Source organism: Rhagoletis zephyria, unplaced genomic scaffold, assembly GCF_001687245.7.
Source record: "Rhagoletis zephyria isolate East Lansing unplaced genomic scaffold, Rhagoletis_zephyria_1.1 Rzeph_scaffold_00926, whole genome shotgun sequence".
Classification (NCBI taxonomy): Eukaryota; Metazoa; Arthropoda; class Insecta; order Diptera; family Tephritidae; genus Rhagoletis; species Rhagoletis zephyria.
Genome location: NW_016158010.1, coordinates 103363 through 128958, shown reverse-complemented (window position 1 = coordinate 128958; position 25596 = coordinate 103363). Strand labels below are relative to the sequence as shown.

The 25596-nt window shown below is 35.8% G+C and overlaps 1 protein-coding gene across 2 annotated transcripts; it reads right to left on the bottom strand.

Moving 5' to 3' along the window:
* Positions 1 to 834: 834 nt before the first annotated feature.
* Positions 835 to 25235, bottom strand: LOC108362084 (serine/arginine repetitive matrix protein 1-like). Of its 2 annotated transcripts, none has more exons than XM_017614932.1 (2): positions 25142 to 25235; positions 835 to 3337 (listed from the first exon to the last, which is right to left on the bottom strand). In XM_017614932.1, the coding sequence occupies exon 2, from the start codon at positions 3292 to 3294 to the stop codon at positions 1600 to 1602; it is 1695 nt and encodes a 564-aa protein (XP_017470421.1). In that variant the 5' UTR covers positions 3295 to 3337; positions 25142 to 25235; the 3' UTR covers positions 835 to 1599. The 2 variants fall into 2 exon arrangements, with proteins under 2 accessions (XP_017470421.1, XP_017470423.1); XM_017614934.1 differs by lacking the exon at positions 25142 to 25235 and adding an exon at positions 6734 to 6871.
* Between the last annotated feature and the right edge of the window lie 361 nt (positions 25236 to 25596).

Sequence of the window (25596 nt, the reverse complement as noted above, 5' to 3'; positions counted from 1 at the left end):
ATCTGTTTATTTTTTATATTTTTAATTTTTACATTTATTTTTTATATTTTGATTTTTATTTTTTAACGTTTTTTACTTTTAATATTTTTAATTTTTAATTTCTACATTTTTTATTTTTTATATTTTTATTTTTTTATGTTTATTTTTTATAATTTTATTTTTTAATTTTTTTTACTTTTTATATTTTTATATTTTTTATATTTTTTGATTTTTTATATATTTGTAATAATTTTTATTCAATTTTCTTATCATTTTTAGATCTTGTTGATTAAAAGAAATAGTTCCTTTAATTTTTAGGAACTTATAGCATGCAACGATTCTTTAGATCTGGCAGGGGTTTCCACCCAAAGTTTCATCTGGCTTGCTGGCTTCAAACATATTTATGGCTTCCTGAGGATACACCCTATGATAATTTATAAAAGTTAGCATGATTATAGTAGTGTAAATAACCCTCTTTGGTTTATTAGGACGTCACAACGCACTCATCGCGAAAGTTCTGGCCTGATTATACGTATGTTTTTTATTTGTAATTTAATTTTTTTTCTTAATTTTTTTAAGAAAATATATTCTTTAAACTCAATTATTATTTGTATTTTTTTAGAAACTTATTTAATTTATATTTTTTTCATTTGTGTTTTCTTTGAATTTTTAATGTTTTTTTATTTAATTTTCTTAAAATTTTTAGATTTTACTGTTTTAACAAGTAATTTTTAAATAAACAAAAATTTAAATTCTCATATAAAAATTTAAGTTTATCGCCAATTCCCTCATGGTCCAATGATCGGATTTAAACAAAATTAGTATGAAACTACCTAAAAAAAAAAAATATTTTTTAATTCCGTTTAAATTTTAGAAACTTATAGCATAGCAACGGTTTTTTGGGTCTGGCAGGGGGTTTCCACCCAAACTTTCGTTTGGTATCAAACAAAAAACGTTGTCAGATCTTGGACTATTGGCCCCTCTGCAACCATATTCTTGAAGTAAAAATCTATTAAGAAATTCATTGATTCATTGTTTATTCATACACTGGATAGAAAGCTTAACAGAAACCGTAGTATAGAAAGATGAACTAGAAAAGTGTTCCGTGCCCTCTATGCAAACAAGGCTACATAACTGCAATGCAATTAAGTGTGCCTGCCCTGGAAGGAATCTAGATTCGGTCAGTCTAGATACTATACCAAGAGCCTATCGGACGCTTCTTCTTTGATAATAACTTTTCTAGGATTCCCATTGTCAAACTCCAGGATCATAACAATCTTCGCCGAAGATTCCAAACATCAACAGCCGTCTACGCATCGAAAGATAAAGAGGGTGGTCTTGTCCGGTGACCTATGGTAAATCCTTTCCGCGAACTCTTGGCGGTGGAACAAAATGAGCTATGCAAAATCTTGGTTTTCTATGTTCTATCGATCTTCAGTCATGTTTCAATAAGAGCGGTGAATTCACACGCCTCGACAAAGTACATGGGAAGGATTTGCTTTGTTAAAAGTTAAGATTAAGGCTTCGTTTTAAATTTCAGTTTGGAGTTGAGTGTACTTTTTTCAAAATATCCGAATTCTAGCGTAAGGAGCCCCACACTCTCCACAATTACATATGATCCTACATGTAGTATAAACAACAACAAAAATTAGCACTGCACTCACCTTCGTTATCGCTGCGACGCGAACGTGGCATACTGTTGTAATACTGCTGCATTTCTGATTTCTCAGTCGATTCATTCTCTTGCTTCTCGTCTTCGGTGTAGACAGGTGAACAAGGGCCCGACGAAGCGCTGGCGGCTGGCGAAGACGATGTAGCCGAATTAATGCTACCACTTAGGCCATTTGCGCCACCACCCAAACTATCCACCGAACCACGCTTTGCGGCTATGGCCACATACTGGAATGTCGCTGAAGTGGGCGAAGATGGCGTTAGCCTATCCTCACCCTCAATGAGATCAATAGATTTTTTGCGTGGCTTTTCTGGTGGCACAGGTGCAGTTGTCAAGGCAGCGGCTGCGGCTGCGGCTGCGGCTTGTTGTTGCTCATCAAGTGAACGCTGTAGAGCTGCCGTAACAGCAGCCGATTTGGCAGGTGGTGGAGGCGGCTGCGTTGCATCAGCCAGTTTTGTGGGCGAACGTACACGTTCTGGGTTAAACTTAATTGGACTTAGGTTCTTCGGTTTGGCAGCTGGTATGGGTGGCAATGGTGGCGATTTAATGGGGCTACCAATTTTATTGGTACTACGCGGTTTTATCTCAGGCGGTACGACAGTGTGACGTACCGGTGGACTGGGTGGATGATCCTGTGCTTGCTGATGCTGTTGTGCAGCAGCCAAAATGGGTGAACGTAGCTGTTCCATGCTGGTTACCGCAGCATTCGCAGCGGTTGGCTTGTGATTGACGTTTGGTGAGGCGGTGGCAACGGTAACGGCAATATTGGCGTTCTCTTTCTCCCGCTCCCTTTCACGCTCCCTGTCTTTCTCTTTCTCTCTCTCCTTTTCCTTATCCTTCATTTGTATGGCCGAACCGGAAAAGAGCGTTGTGCCTGGCACAGTTCGGATAATGTCACAACGATTTTGGTCGCTATGCGTTCGATTTGATTTTGTTTTCGTAAAATGTGAAGTCCATTTCTTTTGTTTCTCAATTAGTTCGCGTGAATTGAATTTACGTTCCGGTTTCTCCGGCTTGTCGACACTACCACCACCAGCCGATAGTATTGCACTCACACCGCCGACCACTGATGAGCTGCTTAGCACACCGTCTTCGGATTTGTGACGTGCAATATTGTGATGTAGCTTCGTACCCGGTTCTACGATAAACTTACTATTACTCAGCGCTAAACCGCCATTAACTTGCAGTGCACAATTATTATTGTTCGCCAATGAAGCGGCTACATTGCAACCTGGTGGAAAGGGTGAACGACGCTTCGGTGGCGATATCGAACGATCTGAGGAACGCGACGATGAACGATCCGAGCTATTGCCCTCACAAAGATTATCGTCACGCGAGCCGGAACGTGACATTTTCACATTCGAATTCGAATTGTTCTCCACGCCGAGCTTTTCGAAAAGCGCGCGTGCATTATTGAAACGAGCAGAATGAGATTCGGTGCGTACAACTGTAGCCGGTATTCCAACACCAATGGCTTGTTGTTGCTGATTAACTGCTGCGGCGGCGGCGGCGGCGGCAGCGGCAGCAGCAGCTGCAGCGGCGCTTAACTGTTCCACCGGCTGTATTTCGATAGGTTTACGCTGGAAAAGATTCGCAATTTGCGAAACTTTACCAGCTGGCGTCGAATGTATGGATTTCTCCATTTTGGCGTTGAAGAGGTGCGTTCAATAGTGCTTTGAGAGTCGTCTGTAATGAGATTGAAAAAAGTAGAGAAAGATAGAAGTTAGTTTGAATACCAATCAAAGTTTCCGGTTATTTTAAATTTGTGTAATAAAGGTAAAACTTAATCTGAAATACCAACGAAGAGAAAAAAATGGTTCCAATGGTGCAGAAAATATGTGTCACAAGGAAAATAGCACCCAAAGAGAAATCGGCGGAAGCCAATTCAAGAAGTTCCTATGTCATAACTAGTATTTGTTCCGCTTTTGGCTGGAATTCAGTCCGGAGATGATCAGAAGAAAACCTCTCCCGAAAGGCGACGGCTCCTTTTGAGCCATGAAACTAGATAGCGAAGTGTACTAAAGGTCTTGATCTGGTTAAGAGTATAAATGTTTCCTGAATGGTAAACGTTTGTCTTCAATTCAGCATGCCTAGTGCAACGGCAGGTCATCAGAAATAGCTTTATAGAGATCACTCGGTTGGCGACTTTTTTGATATCGATGCAATCGTGAAATCCAAAAATAAACTGAACCTCGGTGTCGACTTTGTTTAATTTATTTCTCGCATGATTTGCAGAGGAACTTGTGCGTAGAACTGTGCAGCCCTTCCATTCAGAGAAAAATGAGTAGAGATAAGCTACAAAGGCGCGTTCTGCCAATTTCACTTCGGGTCGTCAACGAGCTGCTGGAGACTTCGGTGAAAAACGGCTGACGGTTGGTTCCTTATAAGTACGACATAGCACCGATAGTTCTTAGGCAGGAATACCTGAACTCCGGTTAGTTGTTCTTTTCATAAGGAGATAAAAAGGTTTAAGTATCTGGTCTTGACTGGAATATGCTGCCAGTACCGAGGATCTCACCATCAACCTCAATTTAGGGCTCCCGGATCACTGTCATGCTTCTCATGCGAAAGCAGCTGTAATAAATAGAGAGGCGGTCTGATTGCTTAGAAATGCAGGAGGTTAGCATATGTACAAATATCCTGAAAGCGAGGGATCAATCAGGGTCATGGGTACTTTGACTATACGGTCCAGAAGTGTCATATCACCATCATCAGGTTGAAGGCATGACAGATGAGCCAGTAACCCTTGAGGAATTGTAGGCGAGTACGGAAATGATGGATGCTTCACTGGCTACATGTGGTGTGCTTCTGGACGAATGGAAGCCTTGGAATTTAAGATTGCTAGATTCTACTGACCGCAAGTTGACCGTGTGCGGCCTAGGTTGTTCTTAAGACAAAACAAATTACGTATCTCGTAACTGGTTCGAGGCCTGATTTCGCGAGCTTGGGTCTTAAACAGCCGTGGTCTTACTTTTTTCTTACTAACCTAACTAAGGAACTTTCAACAATGGAGATTAGCCGCTGGCGAAGTTTTGTTGTACGCTCCGAGCACTTTTAAAACACTAACCCTTAGGGAATCGCTACACGGTCAGTCATTTTTAACAAAAGCTGGGGTCAGTCAATCGGTTCAATTAACTCACAGTGTAGGGACTCCATTTAAGCTGGAGTCAAGCTCTGGTGGTAATTTATAGTATGTTTGAATGGCTCAAGCGTGTGAGGAGTTCGCTGGGCTGTCTAGGTCGATTTTGATGAAGCAATTTTCCATTAGGTGAGTTGCGTCGGGGAAGCAATAGCGTACATAGATTTTAGATCTTCGAAATCCAAGCTAGAAAACAGGTACTGTGATGTAAAGCCTCTGAGTTGAAGGAATCGCTACTCGCATACTTGCATCCTTCTTCTCAGGACAACCAGTGCCTAGTGAAGAGTGACAAAATCTGCATTCAAAAACATTTTAAAATTAGAGACGATTCCGGACAAATGTTGCAATTCGAAAACTCAACCGAGAATGAGTTTTCTTCAAAAGATTAATGGGTTGGTTGAAGCAGCTTGCTCGCATCACCGTTCAAGCACGCCAAAAGTTTTTTTACTTAAGTTTTGAGAACTATAAAGTAGCAAACCTCTGAGCCTTAACATTTTTGTACAGCAAGAAGCCGAATTTTGTGGCCCAAAAATCTTACCACATTCCTTTCTACTGCCCAATATTTGAGTCTTTATGGACGTAGGATAAATTTTTTATTTTATCAACTATTCTGCGCACCACAAGAAGGGTTGGAAATTATCTTTTACTTGAATCCACAACAAGTGCTCGAAACAGGCGCAGCCGCAAAAGGGGCCCCTAGACAAAGTTGGTTAAAATTACGAGAACAGGCCAGCTACGGGCACGCAGCGGTATTGAGGGTAATTAATAGTGAACGGCGTAACGGAATCAAGGCCGACTTAGATATCGAAATTGATACTCTCACACCATCCTGAGATTTTAGCCTTAAGATTCCTATTACATTTTCCAACTAGGCAAGATCGGAAAGGCGGCCTACTGTCGATAAATTATGGTATTTCCATTTACACCAATGGTATACGGATGGAAAAAGAAGTTTTCTCGGTTCTGTATACTCCAAGGACCTGCAGATAAGGCAATCATATCGACAGTCTGAGCGCAGTGTCTACAGTGAATTTCAGGCGGAGATCTTGAGCACAGGGAACTTTGTCTATTTATACAGAATAGTAAGTCTCTATCGGGGAACGTCACTATATTCATTGCCAGCCAGGGGGCGCATTGAAAACGTTAGGTTCTAAAGTAGTAAAGTCGAAAGTAGTACGGAAATTTCGTGCATTGCTGGCTACACTGAGCCCCGTCAAAACGTCTCTCTGCTGGGTTCCTGGACATAGAAATATCGGAGGGAACGAAATAGCCGATAATCTGGCTAGACACGGCGCGTAAATGCAAATTAGTGAAGCAGATAACTCCCTACTACCACCGATTTCCGATCTACTAAGGATGGTTGAAGAATACACCACAGCCGTAACTAAAGACCTATGCATCAATCGTGACGACTGTGAGATCTCAAGATGCTTATGGCCGAGACTCAATAGGAGTCGTACAGAAGAATTATCGACGCTTAATAAATATGCTGTAAAGGCTCCATCGATGGCGTATAGATACCAACAAGCCTCCTCTGCAGAAGCTGACGGTAGAAAGAAGAAGAAGAATCGATTCATCACTTCCTATGTCGACTCCCAGCACTCCAGACGAGGCGTCTTAAGCATTTGGAATCACGCTTTGTGAATAGTTTGGGGGAGATAATGAAAGTGAGAATATCGTAGCTCCACAACTGGTTTAGCAGACACTATACTGACAATATGGGGTAACCTCGGTTAGAAGGATGTGCCTTCTCCTGGCACTCATACATTGTCATTCACAATGAGCAAGTTTGCCTCCGAGTGGAAATACGAGTAATTCATAGACACCTAGCCTTCCTAACCTAACCGAACCTAACCTATAAACCAGTTTAGCCAAAAAAAAAAACACACTTTATTGAGAAAATAGTAAAAGTTACGTTTTCTAAAGATTTAAAAAAAAATTACCATTTTGCTTGCGTACACTTTCATTTTTCTAAAAACACACCAGCACAATAATTTGTCCAATTATGCGAAAAATAATAACAAAAGAAGGCACTAAATATTTGCAATGAAAACTTTTTCCGGTTCAATGACAGCACTTTTACTGTCGACACCCGAAAATCACTCCACTTTCGACTTGAATAAACACATACAGATCACGTTTCATGTAGTATCTATATGTATGTATGTAAATATTTTTGGCTTTTATTTCTTGTATAGCGAATTCCGTATTTAAAAAAAAAAGCAACTTCCGCTATTCTTTGACCACAGTCGGAATAAAGAGCAGAAAAAAAACTAATTGAAACTTCCACTTGAAATTGCGCCTTCGTACACCTTGCTGCGTAAAAGCGATTTTTTTACCGTTTCTGGTAATATTTTTTTTTTTTTTTTTGGTGAAGGTGTTGATTTTTAACAAATTTTCAAAACATTTCACATCACGAGTACTACGTTGGCACAACTCTTCTACCAATTGAACTGAGTACTACACCGGCGTCGTGTGACTGAATGACTAAAGGCGGTGGTCGATAACAAAGAAGGCACAAGCAGAGCGTGCATTGTTGAAAAGTGTTTTTTTTTTGCAAATTTTGTTTTATTTTTATTAATGGAGTTTTGCTTTTTTAATTGCACTACAGGGTGTGCGTGTGTGTGTGTGGGCATGTCATTATTGTTATCAACGGCCAATACATGAAAATTGATTTCATAATGAATGTTTTGAGTCTGCCATGAGCAGTTGGGACGAGGAAAGATGAGATGAGTAAGGGAAGTTCGGAGAAAAATACCGTACAGTGCTTGCGAATACCAAACAAAAAAAAAACAAAGCGTAGATAAAAAAGAGAATGAGACCTGAGACTACATTGTAGAATGGCAATAAATTATATAAAAAGCACTGCAACAACAAGAAAAAACTTCTGCGCAAAATATATGAGCATAGCCACTTCACTGATTACGTGGAGCGAATACAAAATAAAAAGCTGTAAAACATATCGATCAATTATGAAAGAAAAAGTAAAAAAGAAAAATACTTAATTCAAAGAAATCAGTTATCAATATGTTTGTAGTATATGTGCTGCACACATTTATATTAATTTTCTCTTGTCTGCTGCCGAGGAAATCGCAAACAACAATTGAGTGTGAATTGGTGAGCACTGCGAAATGCGGCAGAAAGAACTTAACAGTCGTTGACGTCGACTGAGGCGACGACTTCGTCCAAAACGCACCCGCGATTTGTATGTAAATAAAAACAATAACTTCTTGATAAAGTGATTGCCATATAAAACCTACACGCGCACCCACACCGCACACCCACGCTGCAATGTGTGAATTCAATATTACAAAGCAGACAAAGTAAAGTGAAACTAAAATAAAAAAGAAAAATATGTCCAAGAATACAAAAGTAAATGAAGCGACAAAATGAAAGTGTATGTAAGAGATTGAAAGAAATAAAAACAATATGTGATGGCAAGTGAAGAAATTTTAGTTTAAACTTTATGCACCCACGCACACGTGCGTACCGGTTACAATAGCTCGTTTACTCGTCTGGGAAAGTAGTTTATGTGATTTACAAATTCATATAATTAGATAGTTTTTAGAAAAACCCCCCCGGAAGGTCAATAATATCCATAAGATATATTCTCATAAAAATGCAAGCACTCCCAAATAATAAGGTAAATCCACAGAGACTCCGCCGGGTATACATTTTATAATATTGTCAAAAGAAAAAAATTAAATAAACCACATCAATTTTCAAAAACTTACGAAAAATTTCTGAAAAATATTTAATATCTCTTTAAAGCTTTCAAAAATTTGGGTACCAAAAAATTTCTAGAAGTTATATAAAAATTCCCAAAGACGTTTGACATTTTCCGGGAATATCTCAGGGCTTCCAAAACTTTTTTAAGTTTCCAACAGTTTTGTAAAATTTTACGAAAGTTTTTGAAAACTTCGCAAAGGTATTGAAGAGTTCCGAAAGTTTTGGACAAGTTGCATAAGTTTTTGAAAAGTTCCAAAAATGTTTTGAAAATTCGGTAGGTTTTTTAAAGGTTCCGAAAGTTTTTTAAATGTTCCGAAAGTTTTTTATAGTTTGCGAAATTTTAATGGAAGCCTACGACTGTTTTTTGGGAGTTTCCGAAAATTTTTCGAAAGCTTCCGAAAATTTTTTCAGTTAATGAAAGTTTTCTGGACGTTTGCGAATGTTTGTTGGATATCTCCGAAAGTATTTTTAAACGTTTCTAGATTTTTTTTTAAGTTTCCGAAAAACTCCCAAAGCTTCCACATATTTTCTGAAAGCTTCGAAAAATTTTGAGTTTCGGAATACATTAAAAGTACGGAATATATTAAAAGTTTCTGAATATATTAAAAGTTTTGGAATATATTAAATGTTTTGGAATATATTAAAAGTTTCGGAATATATTAAAAGTTTCGGAATATTTTAAAAGTTGTGGAATATATTAAAAGTTTCGGAATATATTAAAAGTTTCCGAATATATTAAAAGTTTCGGAATATATTAAAAGTTTCGGAATGTATTAAAAGTTTCGGAATATATTAAAAGTTTCGGAATATATTAAAAGTTTCGGAATATTTTAAAAGTTTCGGAATATTTTAAAAGTTTCAGAATATTTTAAAGGTTTCGGAATATTTTACGAGTTTCGGAATATTTTACGAATTTCGGAATATTTTAAAAATTTCGGAACGTATTAAAAGTTTCGGAATATTTTAAAAGTTTCGGAATATTTTAAAAGTTGCGGAATAGTTTGAAAGTTTCCGAAAAAATTTCTGTACAGAACTTATTTTTCGAAAAAAACACGAAACATCTTGAGAAATCCCAATTATATTCTTCTTTCCGAACTATCTATGAACTAAGTCAAAATTTAAACCATTTTTAGCTCAGACACTTTTTTTATTTTTGTCCTGGCTTAAAAAATAAAAAAGGAAGAAATTATCGATTTTAATTTGCAAAATATTGAGTCAAAATTTTGTGTACCATGAAAAAATCATGTTTTCGAACATAGGAAAGTTCCCGAAAAAATCTATAAAATTTCTAGAAAAAAATTCCTAAAGTTTCCGCAAAGACCCCAAAAAGATATCTCCGGAAAATACGAAAAAAAATTGTAAGTTTCCGAAAACTCCGTAAAAACTACCTAGCTTCCAAACACAAGTTTGAGATTAAAAAAAAATCCAAAAGCTTGCGGAAATCCCTTTAATTTTACGAAAAAGTATTAAAAGCTTTCCGATTTTCCGAAAACTCCCTTAGAAAACTCATTAGATTTGTACCGTTGTTTCGAAATTTCAAATATGAGAGGTCGAAGTAAAAACCTTGGCCTTTAGGTGTGCGATAAGATTTTAATTTTTGAAGTCAGAACTTTTTTATCGGTACATGGTTATTTGGAGTTTGATGATATTAAAAACCGACCTATCTCCACTCGGAAACGGCTGCACGGATTTAGATGAAATATGGCACTCGGATCGCTTATAACTCTGACTAACATTTTCAATAGTTTATTGGGTTTTGAATTAAATTTTAGGGCGTTTTAACGCCATGCGGGTTAACTAGTTTTACTCATTACTCCGTTAATACATTGGTATGTATTTTTCGCACAGATAAAGTCCCACTTCCAACGAACTCTAAGGACCCTAAAGACTTTTTATTTTAATAATTTATTTTTTTCCCCTCCGGATTAGTGAGCGCAGGGGTTAAAACCAACAAAAGATTTTTTTACAAACTTTTAAAACAGCTAATGTATGAAGGTTGTTAGCTTTTTTGTTTACATTCAAATCATTCCATGAAAAACTGCCGTTACACACATATTAATAAATTTTTTAACATTCAGATAAGCATTTCTAATAAGCACACAGATAAATTTACGTCATTGCTGATAAAATTGAGAACGATAACGAAGTCATTAAAAACGCCTAAAAAATTAAGGAAGGTATTAAGTTTGTAAAAAAAAAAAATATGTTTTATAGTTAAATGTTTTATAGTTAAATGTTTTATAGTTAAATGTTTTATAGTTAAATGTTTCATGCATACCACTATTTTCCTAACGACAGCGCTTTAGAATTGAAAATCTGGCAAATTTCCATACATAATTGTTCATAAAAGCCAACTTTAGCACATAAATATATATGTAGAAGTATTTCTTCGACGTAGGAATTTTCAATTTATTTCCGCTGGAAAATCCTGCGTTCCAACGAAAACACATCTGCCGGGTGGTAATGGAAATTTTTAAAATATTTGCTGTAACACAACACTGAAATTTATTTCAACAATGAAAAACCGAGTCGCAAAACGCCAGCGCAAATACTTGCTGGAATACCAACAAGAAATATAAAGCGCAGAATTTGTCTCAAATAAATATGAATGTAAGTACTTATGTACGCTTTTGTACGAGCATGTGGCAGATCAAATTTATTTAGTTAAATACTGTAACCGTAACCGTGCATTCCCGAGGAGAGACTGATTTGAAATATGCACATATATATCTTCGCGCTGCTTGTCATACGCAATGGGTGAATAAAGTGAGCACACACACAGTGTTTCGAGTATGTAAATAATCACTTTTGTTTCTTTTTTTATTTTAATTTGTATAACCGAGAGTTGAAAAGGAATAGCGCAGCGCAATTGTTAAGATAAAACGATTCCCTAGGTTTGTGATTAATTCGTTATTATCTTATCTGTGCGGCGGCTATGTTTCATTGGCGTTATGAAAAAGCTGTGATTAACAGCAGTGCCAGGCGCCGAAAACTTTCGACTAGCCGCATAATGCCTGGATGGGTGAGAATGTATTATAACACCGTGCTACAAAATCAAAAAAAACACACACACACAAAAAAATATACTCACGAAACTAGCGGCCGGCTATAGTAAACCAGCGTTGCTTTCTGTAGACACTTTTGTGTTTTGTAATATACAGTCAGTGTCAAATGTTAGTATACACCTTGTTCCAATATGTATAATATTTACAATTATTTTCATGAGCATTTTTTTCAGTAATTTTTTATGAAAATATAGTTCACTCTATAACATAAATCATATACAGTACTGGCCAATACAATAGCACCCCCATTGAAAGTGATATTTTGCAACTCTTGTTTATTTAATTATTTTTAGAAATTTTCTATCAAAATACAGTTCATTCTCTTACAAAATCCATATAAACACAAGTTTAAAACTTTGTAGAATACTACAACAAAAACGCAACAAATTTTCACCCAAATTTCAAACAAATTTTTTTCTCAGAATTGTTAGAATTTTTCTCACTCGATGATGTCAAAAAAGCATAAGATTCGAATGAATGGTTGCTGAAATATTTCAAAAAATGTAAAAGCCTGCATAAAAATTTGTTTGCAAATAACTCGTCCAAAAAATAAAATTAGCGCAAAATCTTTGGTGTCAATACTGCATGCACACCATGTTAACTTTCAAAATCGGTCAATGAAATATGAAAAATCGAAAAGTCAACTTTGGGTGGCCCACTTGAGAAAACTTGACTCCTATATAAAAAATAGGTTGCATGAAAATAATAATAAATATTATACAATATATTATTATTATTAATCGTTTTATGAGTAAAGTTTCAACAAATTGCGAGCACTACTATTTTTGTCTATTGTTTATATATATAACTTTGTTTAGAGACTTTGAAAGGTTATGATTAATTCAAAAAATTATTTCAAATTATAAATTCAGTGGGTAACGTGGGTACCAATCGAAAGAGAAGATTATGTAGAAATACATAATTTTTTTTTAGAAAAAATCCGAACGTTTCAGAAAAAATTCAAACATATCCGAAAACATCCAAATATTTCCGTAAAAATCAAACATTTCCGAAGAAATCCAAGCATTTCCAAAAGCCCCAAACATATCCGAAAAATTTCAAACATTACCGAAGAAAACCAAATATTACCGAAAAAAACAAATATTTGCGAAAAAATCAAAACATTTCCGAACTAATTCAAGCATTTTCGAAAAACCCAATCACATCCGAAAAATTCTAAACATTACCGAAAAAAATCCAAACATTACCGCAAAAACCAAATATTTCCGAAAAAATCAAAAAATCTCTGAAAAAAATCCAAACATTTCCGCAAAATCCAAACAGTTCGGATTATATTCAAACATTTCTGAAAAAAACCAAACATTTCCGAAGGAATCCAAACATTTCCAAAAATCCAAGGATTTTCAAAAAAAAATCCATGCATTTTTTGCTTCAAAATGCCGAATAGGTATTGAAAATGCCCTTTTAATCATTTTTTTATTTTTTCAAAAAAAACTATTGGAAATTTTCAAAGATATTTATGGATAAAGTTTTAAAATTACAGTTTCAATACCTACACGTTCTTGCTCACCAAAAAAATTTAAATTTGTTTAATTCTATTGAATTTTCTCTTTCACTTGGTACCCATATTGCTATTCTACATTGCACTGAATGTTTTAAATAATTTTTTTTTTTTTTTAATTAAACAAATCCTTGAAATTTCGAAGTCTATCTACTTGGGCTGGGACTATTCTGTTATTTGTGTATACGGCTAAAATCGGAATATCCGGTTAGAATTTGTTGATTTTGCTATTGCAAGTGGAATTCATATAAACTGGCAATTTTTTTTTTTTTTTTTTGTGGGAAAGGGTCTTGCGCATTTTTTTCTATTAGAAATTTTTGTTTATATCGCAAAAGTGAAAATGCCGTCAATAAAACAAAAACTATTACAAATTAACCCGATTTTCGGCAGCTTTAAACTTGCTTTAAAATTTTATGTGCTAAAAAATTCCATAGCCAAAAGTTTTAAAAAAATTCAGAGTAAAAAGTTCGTCGCGAAAAACATTGCGTTTTTTGGCCAGAAAAAATTGAGGGCCTTACTCCGTATAACAAATTAAACGGGTGAGGATATAAAAGTAATCGAATTAAATTTACTTTTGCCAACAAAGATCCACGAATTGAATATAGTTTAAGAAAAGCTTTTACAACTAACATTTAATTGAACCCTCGTTAAATATGTATGCATTATAAAAATGTACTCTCTAATTAATTGCACTCTCCAATGTTTTCAATAATGAAAATATAAATTTACAACTACTTAACCCAGCTGTAAAGTTTCAACGAAGAAAAAGAAACTGCAACGCAAAAAATGATGTTTTTGAACTCATTTCATAGCTCATTGCTAAAATTTAATTAAAGGCTATACTTGGTGCTGTTGTTGTAAAACAAAAAAGTAACAACTCACTTAGCAGTTGTTGCTGTAGCTGCCGCTGTTGCTGCCGCTGTTGCCACTACCTACTGGATGTTATGGGTCATTGCAACGAAGCATTTAAATAACGTTTACGCGCCACGCCACCAGTTGGTGTTGGCAGGTCAGGCCATGAAGAATGAAAGCAACAGGAGAGCGGCCGTTGGCCAGTGAAGAAGATTCGGTCGTTGTGAAAACACCTTTTTCTTAATTAAATGCAAATAGTTAAGCGCAGCAGAAGCCAAGTAAATATTTACATACATACATACATATGTATGTATAAGTGCTCTTATACTATGCACGAGTATGTATGGACATAAGTCACACACTGCGGCTGTTTGTGTCTTGTACATATGTATCTATTTAAATTCACAAGCTTCGTTGGAATTCCCATGTGAAGTTTGTGTGAACAAAAAAAAAATAAATTAATTCACATTGAAAAATAGGTTAGAGCTTTTTAAACGGGTTAATACCAAAAGAAAATGAAAATTTGTAAATAAATCATAAAGGTTAAGTCTGCTTAAATCTCTATTGTCTTAGCATGGTATGGTTTGGAGGTGTCGATATGTTCTGATGCCATTGCAGGATGAATGTGAATACGGGTACTTTCATCCAGGTTGTTGTCCGCCTATATTTATACAATTTTCTCTTCTTAGCGGTCCCAAAAACTTCACAAAGTTCCAAGACATTCTACTTGTGCTGAAAAGAAAACCCAGCATTTCCAAAAAAGCCTAGGATTTCCACAACTTTGGGCACATTTTCGGAAAACACCGGACAAATCAAAAAACGCGCATTTCCGAAACCATCCCAAAAACTTCTGAACAAAAATAAAGAATTTACGAAAAAATCCGATCACATCCCAATAAATCCAATAATTTCTAAAAAAAACCGAACTTCCTGAAAAATCGAATAATTTCTGAAGATCCCATAGTTTCCGAAACAAAATGGAACGCTTCCGATAAATTCCAAAGTTTCCGGAAAAAATTTAGTAAAGTGTCCCAAAAATGCAAGTGTCCCAATAATGCGAATGTTTCTGAAAAAATGCAAAAAATACGAACGCCTCCGAAAAACATACAATGTTTCCGAAAATGCGAACGTTTTCAAAAAAATTTGAACTTGTCCCGAAAATGCGAACGTTTTCGAAAAAATTCAAAAGTTGCCGAAAATTGCAAATGTGTCTGAAGAAATACAAACGTTGCCGAAAAAATGCAAAAGTTTCCAACAAAATGAAAATATTTCCGAAAATATTTGAATTTGGCTTAAAAAATATGAACTTGTGTTAATAAGTAGGAACATGTCTTACGAAGGTTTTCCAAAAAATTACAATATTTCCGAAAAGTTTCAACGTTTACAAAAAAAAAAAACATTTAACATGTCCCAAAAAAAAAAACATCCAGTATCCCAAAAAATTCTAGAGGGTCCCAAAAAATGCGAATGTTTCCGAAAAAATTTAGTGTTTCCAAAATGATGTAAACGCTTCGGAAAAGTGCCAACGCTACCGAAAAAATGCAAACGTTTTCGAAAAAATGCAAACGTTTTCGAAAAAATGCAAACGTTTTCGAAAAAATGCAAACGTTTTCGAAAAAATGCAAACGTTTTCGAAAAAATGCAAACGTTTTCGAAAAAATGCAAACGTTTTCGAAAAAATGCAAACGTTTTCGAAAAAATGCAAACGTTTTCGAAAAAATGCAAACGTTTTCGAAAAAATGCAAACGTTTTCGAAAAAATGCAAACGTTTTCGAAAAAATGCAAACGTTTTCGAAAAAATGCAAACGTTTTCGAAAAAATGCAAACGTTTTCGAAAAAATGCAAACGTTTTCGAAAAAATGCAAACGTTTTCGAAAAAATGCAAACGTTTTCGAAAAAATGCAAACGTTTTCGAAAAAATGCAAACGTTTTCGAAAAAATGCAAACGTTTTCGAAAAAGTGCAAACCTTTCCGAAAAATGCGACCGCTGCCGAGTAAAATTCAAAAGTTCCCGACAAAATAAAAATGTCTCCGAAAATATTGAACTTGTCTTAAAAAATTCGAAAAGATTATAATATATGCGAAAAGTTCCCCTATTTCCTAGAAAAAATGCGAAACTTTAATAAAAAAAGCGAACGTTTCAGAAAGAATTCCAATATTTCCGAAAAGTTTTAACGAAGTTTCCCAAAAAATTGGGATTTCTCCAAAAAATTCAAGCGTTTCCAAAATTATACAAGCGTTTCCAAAAAATGCAAGCGTTTCCACAATATGCCAGCGTTTCAACCAAATGTAAGCCTTTCCAAAAAATGCAAACGTTTCCGAAAAAATCGAAATTGTCTGATTCTAATAAATCCGAAGAGTACGAAAAGTTACAAAACGGAAGTGTCCCCAAAAATCTCGAACACAATACCTTTAATATCAAAGCTCTCATCAAAAATCTTAACTTTTATATGTATTTGTTTCAAAAAATATTAAGCTAAAAATATTAACAGTCATGGCGAAAGCAAGTTATAGTGCCTATTGCGAAAGCTTGATAATATTAGCTCGGATCCAATACTTTTCGTGAAAAATCCTGTAAAACTGTCAAACAGCAAAATTACTCTCTGAAGTGAGAGTAAAAAGTGAGTAACAACAAAAAATACGGGAACAAAAAAAACATTTTTCCTGTAAAAACGTCAACCAGTGATTGCTTGACACTTTTCATGATTTTACCAGAAGAAAAAGTTCGTGTAAAATCTTGCAACTTCATTCTCTACAAAACTCTCCAAAAGTCGCTCTCATTTACATGATTTTGGAGGATTTTGGAGTACGGGAACATTTTTCCTGCAACTTCCTGCAAGTTCGTGTAAAATCCCGTAAGTTCATGGAGTACTGGATCAGAACTATTATGTCTGAGCACACATGTGTTACAAACACATCAAAGCAAAAATCGTTAAAATCGTTTTGAGCGCAAAGCAAACGAAGACAATCACTGACGCTATATTTTGAGTCAGCTAGACAACAAGACTCTTGGCTCTTGAAGTCCGAATTTTTTAACCTCGGCTAAAAGGTCCTTAGTATGGCACCCGAAGAATCGATGGAGACTGGAGCATAATTCTTTTCGCTCCAGCAGGTACATATGTACATACCTACGTATGTAGGTACACATATAATTTGTTAAATATTATTACTCAACATTTGACTAAACCCTTGAGAAAATGCAAATTTCTGCCACTCAATGACACACCTCCACCTTTCAACGCTTCCAACGGTGTTTCAATTCCAGTTCCTTTTGATTAGCCAACCACAACAATTATGAGAAAAGAAAACATTCTACAGCTTGCTCCAAACACACCCAAACAACTTTATGTTAAAAACAAGAATATAAACTTGACGGTGGCAGCAACAGTACGAATGCATTAAAAAGTGAGTTGACTTCCAGTACACAAACAGGGATGGGGACGTTGAAGGCAAAGAGAGAGCGCAGTTGAAACAATGGCGGGGCGGCGAGAACAAATTGTCAACAATTTTACAAATGCAATTGCTGGTATAACAATTACATCGGCAACAAGCCGTAACAAGTGTTGGTTAGAATAAAATGAAAAATTAGCAAACAAACCTTAGAGTAAGTAACAACAGACAACTTTGGCTACCGAGGCGGCTGACAGCGGCAAGTGGTTGAAGTAGCAACACCACCAGCACAAATTAACATGACACTATAAAATACCGAGACTGCATACTATAGCCACAAATATATTAAATAGTTAGCCATGCAGTGCAATGCAAAATTCCAAAATGGCTAGCGAATGCAATTGGAGTAGTGAGGTAGAGAATTAAAGTGACTGACCACCACTCACATCGATTTGCAAAGAATGTCGCAAGCAAATTGTTTGAAATATTTTTGTGAAATGATTGTTGCCGATAGAGTTGTAACCTTATTTGTAGGTATTTTTTTAGTACTTAAAATAAAGATCGGAAAATGGTGGAATGTTCATTTCACATGTAGCCAACTGACACTGTACCGATTAAGCATTTTGGTATAAGAGACAAAAAATCTGAGGTAATTTTTTTACTATTTCTTATACCGGCCATTTTTTCGCAATATTTCTGAAAACTCCCGAAGGACCCCGTTAAAGTCCCGAGAGGCCCCGAAAAATCCTGAATAATCTGAAAAGGCCAGAAAACTCTGAAAAGATGGCGAAAAATAAAGCACGAACTAAAAAACCCCGAAATTTGCCGTACAGTACAAAACTAAGAAACCTGAAACGTCTTTAAGAAAGGCACATCGGCGAGGAAAAATCCTAAGAAAGTTATTGTACCGTGTCTGCTCACAGGTAACTGTAACCCCATAAGTCCTGCATTGCCTTCGCACTATTCTGGCTACGTAAACAAGTCTTTGATAAAGCCTAGGGTCTGTCACCAAGGAGGATCCTCCATATCTTTACCTCAATCATCAGGTTTTGCTTGCCAAATTTCCAAGGACAGTCTACTTTGCATCTTTATACTTTATACGTTTCTAGTTGAATGTGACTCTGTATTCCAAGCCGAGATATTTACAAACCGCAAGGACATGGAAAATAGGTGGAGCTGTAGGTGTACTTCTAGACTAGTTTGGCAATATAAGTATCGGCTAAACTATTTTGGAAAACAAAACGAAGCTTTTTTTCTGTAACTATATGTTAGAGGTCCGCGCCAAAAACTCCTGAAAATGCAATGTGGGAATCATACATAAAAAATCGCTAGTATTAAAAATTTGTTAAATAAACAATTGGGTATTTTTATTGGAAGTCTCGTGAAGAGAACCAGAGCTTTCCGATCGAAAAAATATTGGTTTTCAAGAACTCTATAACATGTCTACGAAAAGTTTTTATTTTTTTTTTCACATATAAAATGCAAGGAAAAACTCTGAGCGCTTTGAGCGACCTCTAAATATTTTATGATTTCGAAAAAAAAATAGGTGTATATTTTTTTTGCTATAGAACAATCCTAGATTATACAAAAGCTATATGAAATATTAAAATATGGATTTCCAAGGGTGCGTTTCAGGGAGAAGTATTATATATTATATGTATTAATAGTCGAAATTACACACAAGCCATATGAAATATTAAAATGTGGGTGCCAAACAAAATAGTGTTAAGAAATCTTTAGTTTAAGCATTTATAATTTGCTCAAAGAGCGTTGCCCCCTGCGGAAAAAAGTTAAATTCATAGTCAGTTAAATGAATTATTATAATACGGGTATCAAACGAAAGGTGTTGAAGAGGCTCCATTTAAAAACTGCATGAAGGAGGGTTGCCACCTGTTAAAATGTCAGAGTTAATTTTAATTAATGGAACTGAGGAGCACATACACTCACTGTCCCCGGGGTCTATTATGAAGTTTATAGACAATCTGGGGCTGGTTGAGGTGTTGTGATGAGCTAGGGGCACAATAGACCTACCGGTCGCAGTGCCTTACCCAACCAACTATCTATCTATCTATCTAATTAATGGAACTGGTTTTTGAAGAAGGGGTTTTTTAGGCTAGGAGTCGTGGCACATCCCATAAGTCACGTGAGATTGATATTTGGTGTGGCGACATATGTAACTAAAGTAGGCGCTTATAGTAACTAAAAGGAGATGAGTGGATGTGGCACCTCGGATAGACGTAGTACATTCAGAGAACCTTAACTTTGGTATCGTAAGTAACTTGAGTCTGAAATTTAGTGTGAATACATACATAACGTAGACGTAGACGTTTATGGTAAAATGAATTTGTACAAAGACACATGATTTGTGACACATCCCATAGGCGTGAAATTTTTAATCAGATATGTATAAGCCCGAACGCCCTCGGGTACTCTACTAGTCAAATATCAATAGGATATATGCATAAAATTATAAGTAATTACCTTTCAAGCTAATTCAGTCGATTTGCACTAATTTTACATTTAAAAATTTGGTTTAATTTACAAGAGAAGAATAATGCATATACTGAAAAATAATATCAGGCCTCAAGTCATAATTTGCTTTCAAGCACATAATGATGATAGATGCCACAAGCCAGCGACAGCTTCTCTCACATGTATGTACTTGTATGTATACACATTTTAACTGTCTATTAGTAAAAATAAAAATATGTAGTAAGAAATAAATAAAGAGTACAAAAACGTTTTTATGCCAACTACCAGCTACTTCATTTCTAGGAAACTGGGTAAAGTGTCGCTGTTGTTGGCGTTTTGCTGTAGTTGACGTATACGGTTGGCGTACATTGTGCCATATATTTTAACAAAACGTTAAATGTACGTTAATACGTACATAAATATGTAAGATGGAAAGCTGAGAAGTGACTTGGTTTATGCTAAAATAAGCCAGTGCGCGCTCGCGTCATATTAAAATATATGTATGTATGTATATGCAAAGCGTCATCCAAGTTGGCCAAGATGAATGGGATTGAGATATTTTTAGCGAGCGTGGGCGTATGAAGGAAGGCAGCAAAAAAAAACTAGCAAGAAAATTATAGATGGAGCAGAAGGATTTCACGAAAATTGCTAGTTTATGCGGAAATGATGTAGAGTGATGGAGACGTGTTGTCATTCGAATATTCGTTAGGATGTCCTAGAAAATGGCAGGATGTTAAACAATACATAAATAAACTCGTATCTGCTTAGTTTGTGGAAGCTGTCAGAAAATGATATAAATACTTGGTGTTTATTTAAAAATCTTTTGAAATTGACGCGACTAATTTCAAATAATGTAAACAAGGAGATACTTACTGTCGAGGGTATAGCTAGTCATCTTACAAGATAGTATATGCATTTATGGATTGTTTAACTATGATCCAGAACTGAGAAACATGGAAAATAAGCAGAACGGTATTTTTTTTCTTTTGAAATTGGTTAGCATTTAATGGTGTCGCCAGATATTTTAATGTATTTTGTAGGAAAAAAATATAATTTTTTAAATGATTTAAAAAGTTTACGATTTCATAGCAGTTCTATGAAAAAAAAATTATTTTCCCTAGGTGGCACCATTAGATATTAACCAGTTAAAAAAATACGCAGATTAAATGAAAGCCGAATTCAGAAAAAATTAAATAATGGAGCATTGTCAAGACCAGCGTAGAAGGAGGAATCCGCACTTTTGCTTACAGGATCGTTTCAAAACTGCGCGGAACATTAGAAGGGATTTGAAACTGGTTTAAAAGCAAGACGGCTCACTAACTTAGGGTTTTTTTTTGGCTGAAAGCACCATATAAAACTACGTTCGGTATGCAAAACAACACCAAAGATAGTACGAACTTAAAAAGCACGAAAAGTTGTTATTTCAGAAATGTATTTTTCAGCGAAAGTATGTCGTACGGAAGAAGACGAATGGATGCAGACAGAGCATTCCAAAAATAGTCAAGGGTACTTTTCTTACCTTGGGCTTAAACGGCTGTCTTTTTTTTTAATAGATAAAATAGTAAACGCAGTTAAATATGTATTTATCAGCAGGTATATAAAATAATTCTTACAAAAAGGTAAAATATTCAGAGGTATTAGAAACGTTAGAATATCATCAATACCCTGGTGACTATGCGGATAGTTCTGTTGGATTTAGAATTGGCAAGGAAGTAGTATTTTATATAGGTGTCGCAGCAGAAACATTACAGAATAGGTTTCATTCAAAGCTGCAAGACGAAGAATGGCAATAAACGGTTAAACCCACATAGCATGCGACGTCGTATTTTTGATGGCGATCTAGAGCATCGGATTTGTGGATGGATATATATTTTGCAGTCATAATTCGCATCAAAGTAGTACCAGTATTGCCAGTGTCGCACCTACCACTTCTATTGAACAGGTCCCAGAACCATATATGCAATGAGACGGTGAATGGTAACGTTGGTGTAGGAAGAGAGAGACTGACGGCGGCCAGGACAATCGGTAACAGTTATTGTGTTAGGGATAGTCCGGAGCCGTAACAGTGGATCGCTTACGAAAAGTGACATACAAAGAGTGATCGAACAGATGGCGGCCGACGAAGAGCGGCTTCCACGCAACCAAGTGAGAAGCTGGATTACATAAATGCTGCAATGGGTGGCGACAACCGGTAACTTAAGGCTGGATAGTAGTGTGGTGTCTGCAAAACAGTAGATCACCGGTCTTAGAGCTTATATTGTTACTGACTTAAGTCTTGGCGTAGTGCAAGGGGAGTAACGGGGTTGGCTGAGTGACGATCCGTACCCCTGCTACAGCAGCCCACAATCTCTCGATAAAAATGCTAAGATTGTTCGCCTACAAGCAAATCTATTGGCTCACAAGGACAAATACGAAGTTATCTCCTGCCATCAAAGGCACAGTCAGCATGCGTGTACAGACATTGTTGATAGACATATGTAGAATTAACTAATAAAACATAGCATTCGTGGAATAATCGCTCTAATTTAGACCGCGGTCGCTGTGGCCGAGTGGTAAGAGCCGCGTACTATCACTTGGTAAGGACAAGATTTGATCCGTGGCCGGAGCAACATGCAAGAATATATTTTTTTTTCTGACAGCGGTCGCCCTTAGGCAGGCAATGGCAAACCTCAAAGTGTATATCTGCCGTGGCAAAGCTTCTCATAAAAACCTTCTTCCGTTCAGAGGCGGCCTAAGACTATAGACACCCTCCATTTGTAGCGTGCTGTGTAGAACTCGTCCGGAACCGCTTAAGCTATTGTAGCGCCAGTGAAAAAGTTGAAGGCGACCTCAAAAAGTGTATTTCGCTGTTCATAAACTGTCGCGCAGTGGTCGGAGGAGCCATGTTTTACACGAAAAATTAGAAGGGCTGTAACGATTATAATAAAACTGCGGGATCGTAGTACTGTTGTAATGCTAAATGCGAATATGCCATACAAATAATTGTTTGACGGTTGAGAGCTGTCAAATCAACTTCCAATTTCTCTAAAATTAAGAAAAGCTTTCTTAAAATGCCAATAATTACATTTTTTGCATGCTGATCACGAATTTTATGTCAAATTAAAACCCTGAAAGTTGACAGCTGTCAAATGGACTATGATTTTTTCTAAAAATAAGACAATCTTTTTCAAAATGCCACTGAATAGGTTAGATATGATAATCGCGAATCGCGTGTCAAATTAAAACTTTAAGAGTTCATGACTGTCGAAGGGGCTGTCAATTTCTCTAGAAATAAGGAACATTTCAAACGAATTAAACGTACTATGTTTTAAGGCTCACAGATCTTGAGTAATAGGGAATTTATATGAGGCGATTTTTCAGACAACTTTTAGTTGAAAGCAACAATCGCCTGGTGTAGACGGCCTTTCCAGTAATCGCTTTCAATGAAGTTGGTTTCGTTCAACTTTTGATTCAACTAATCGACTGTGAAAGTTGAATCCTGCAAATTCCCTATTATCTATGTACCACATTCAAATTTTTTCTGTTGACAACTGTCAAATCAACTGCCATTTTCAGTTGAGTAACACGAAATGTTTGTTTAGCAAAATTTTGTTTATTAGCTATATACGAGGAAACATATCTAAAATGAATTTATGATCAAATTATGAAATAATAACAGTTATTATATATATAAATTAGGGATAGTTGGATCCGTCTGCTATATGTCTAGGCCCCAACAGTTTTCTTGAGATATTTTATTTTATACAAAATTCGTCATTTCCAAAACTTTAGTTTTCTCATTTTTAAATAAAGTTAGTCAGATTTGAATTTTTGAAATTTCGGACGCCATATTGGATTTTGCGTTTTGAGTTTTCGAAAACTAGTTTGAAGTGTGTAATGAGCGAACTTAAGATCCTCTAAATACCAAATTTCATGAAAATTCAGTCATTTTTTTTAATTGTATTTTTGAAAATTTAATTCAGCTTTGTTAACACATTTTATAAATGATATGATGCTAAATACAGAATAAATCATATTAATTTTTAATATTTTAATACACTTTATGCTATTTGGAAAAACTGCTAAAGTTGGTATGGTGAAATAAAAATGGCCGCCACTCTTTTTGGTGCGAGTATGCACGGATTTGCATTAGTTTTTGGTAAAGGAATGAAGACCCTACTCAAAGTCCTTTACAAATTAGTTATACCTTTTTGATAATTTAGCAACCAAGATTTGTTATGTAATATTTCATATGAAATCATTATTTTCCATGCTTAGGAAGTAAGACCAAACCAGCAAGTTCTGTTATAATTGAAAGTTTCCATAAAAAAATTGCTAAGAATTCCTATGTATGTAACTCTTAGAAAGTGCCACGATAGGATCCGTTGAATTAAACGACTTCACCGGCATTCTCAGCAGATATTTTCAAAAGTACTAACCACTTTTGAGTCCTTTGAACGTTTCTGAATAACAATAGCTTTATGCCGGTTAATTTATAAAAGTTTTTAAATATGCCACTGTGTGTCGCCCAAAAAAATCTCATATTCTTCCACGCAACATCAATTTTGGTCAAATGATCCCATCTACTAGCAGCTATGCATTTTATTGCTGGTACTTTGTTTCCACTACAAAGCGTCGAAACATCAAAATTCAACATTCACTTTCGCCAAACTCTCACTGCATACTTTAGACAATGCAATTCGACAAGCAAAAAAAAATTGTTGCATGCAACATCCGTAAATACCTCCCATCATTAATGATATAGTATGTATGTATGTAGATATGTGTACAATCATAAATGATTTGCAGTAACCGACAAAATGTGATATGTTGATTGAATGGACTTTTGTTTGCAATGAGGAATCGGATGTCATTGCGAATGTTGAGGAATTATTGCTGTTGCAAATACAAACGCGGTATGTGTTGCAAAGATGCGTCAGTCAGCCAAAAACAAAAAAACAACCAATTGTAAAACATTATATGTACCTACTACAAGTGATGGATTGTCATTAACATAACTGCAACAACATCAAATGCTACAACAACATTCATCTGACTGTCGATGAGGCTGACTTTCGGCTTCATGCAACATTGATTTGTGGCAGTTGATGGCGCCTGTAGATACATATATTGATGAGCTATTCGAGTAATTGAGCCGGAGATGGTAATGAATCAGGTTTGGACCGACGGACGAAAGTGTAACGGGTATACTAAATTGGTGGTTATTGCCCTTACGTGACAGTCGATGGATAATCGAAAAATTCCCAGTCATCTGCTAAATGGCACTTCACACACACACACACACACACACAGAAACAAGCAAACATTCATAGAGGACTCACCTTAAAATAAAAGTTTGCAATTCCACAAATACTGTTGTGTTTCGTATGTCACTGCTGCTGTTGCTACTCCTCCTCCTCTTCTTCTTCTTCTTCTACAGCGAGTGACGATGACAGTGGAGAAGTGTGAATGTCCCTTGGTTAGTTGAGAGTGCCGGCAGGCAGGCAGGCAAATTCAGTTTCGTTCAGCAAGTTGTTCCGTTGATTGGTAAGTCTTTTGTTATTGTTGTTGTTATTATTATAGTTGTCTTCTATGCGCTAGATGTATGTATGTATATGAATATGTGAGTCTTTATTGAAATATTTGTCTTTTGTTGTTGTTGTTGTTGTTGTTTTCATTTATTATTCCTCCTCCATTGAAGGCCACAACTATGCGGCTGGAATGACTTTTTGCTCTTTATGTTTGGCTTGTTGCTTTCGCTGCTGCTGCTGCTGCTGCCTCTGGCTCTGACTCTGAC

Bases quoted from the DNA above. Each gene is read 5' to 3' on its own strand.
- LOC108362084 (XM_017614932.1), bottom strand. From the start codon at position 3,294: ATGGAGAAATCCATACATTCGACGCCAGCTGGTAAAGTTTCGCAAATT.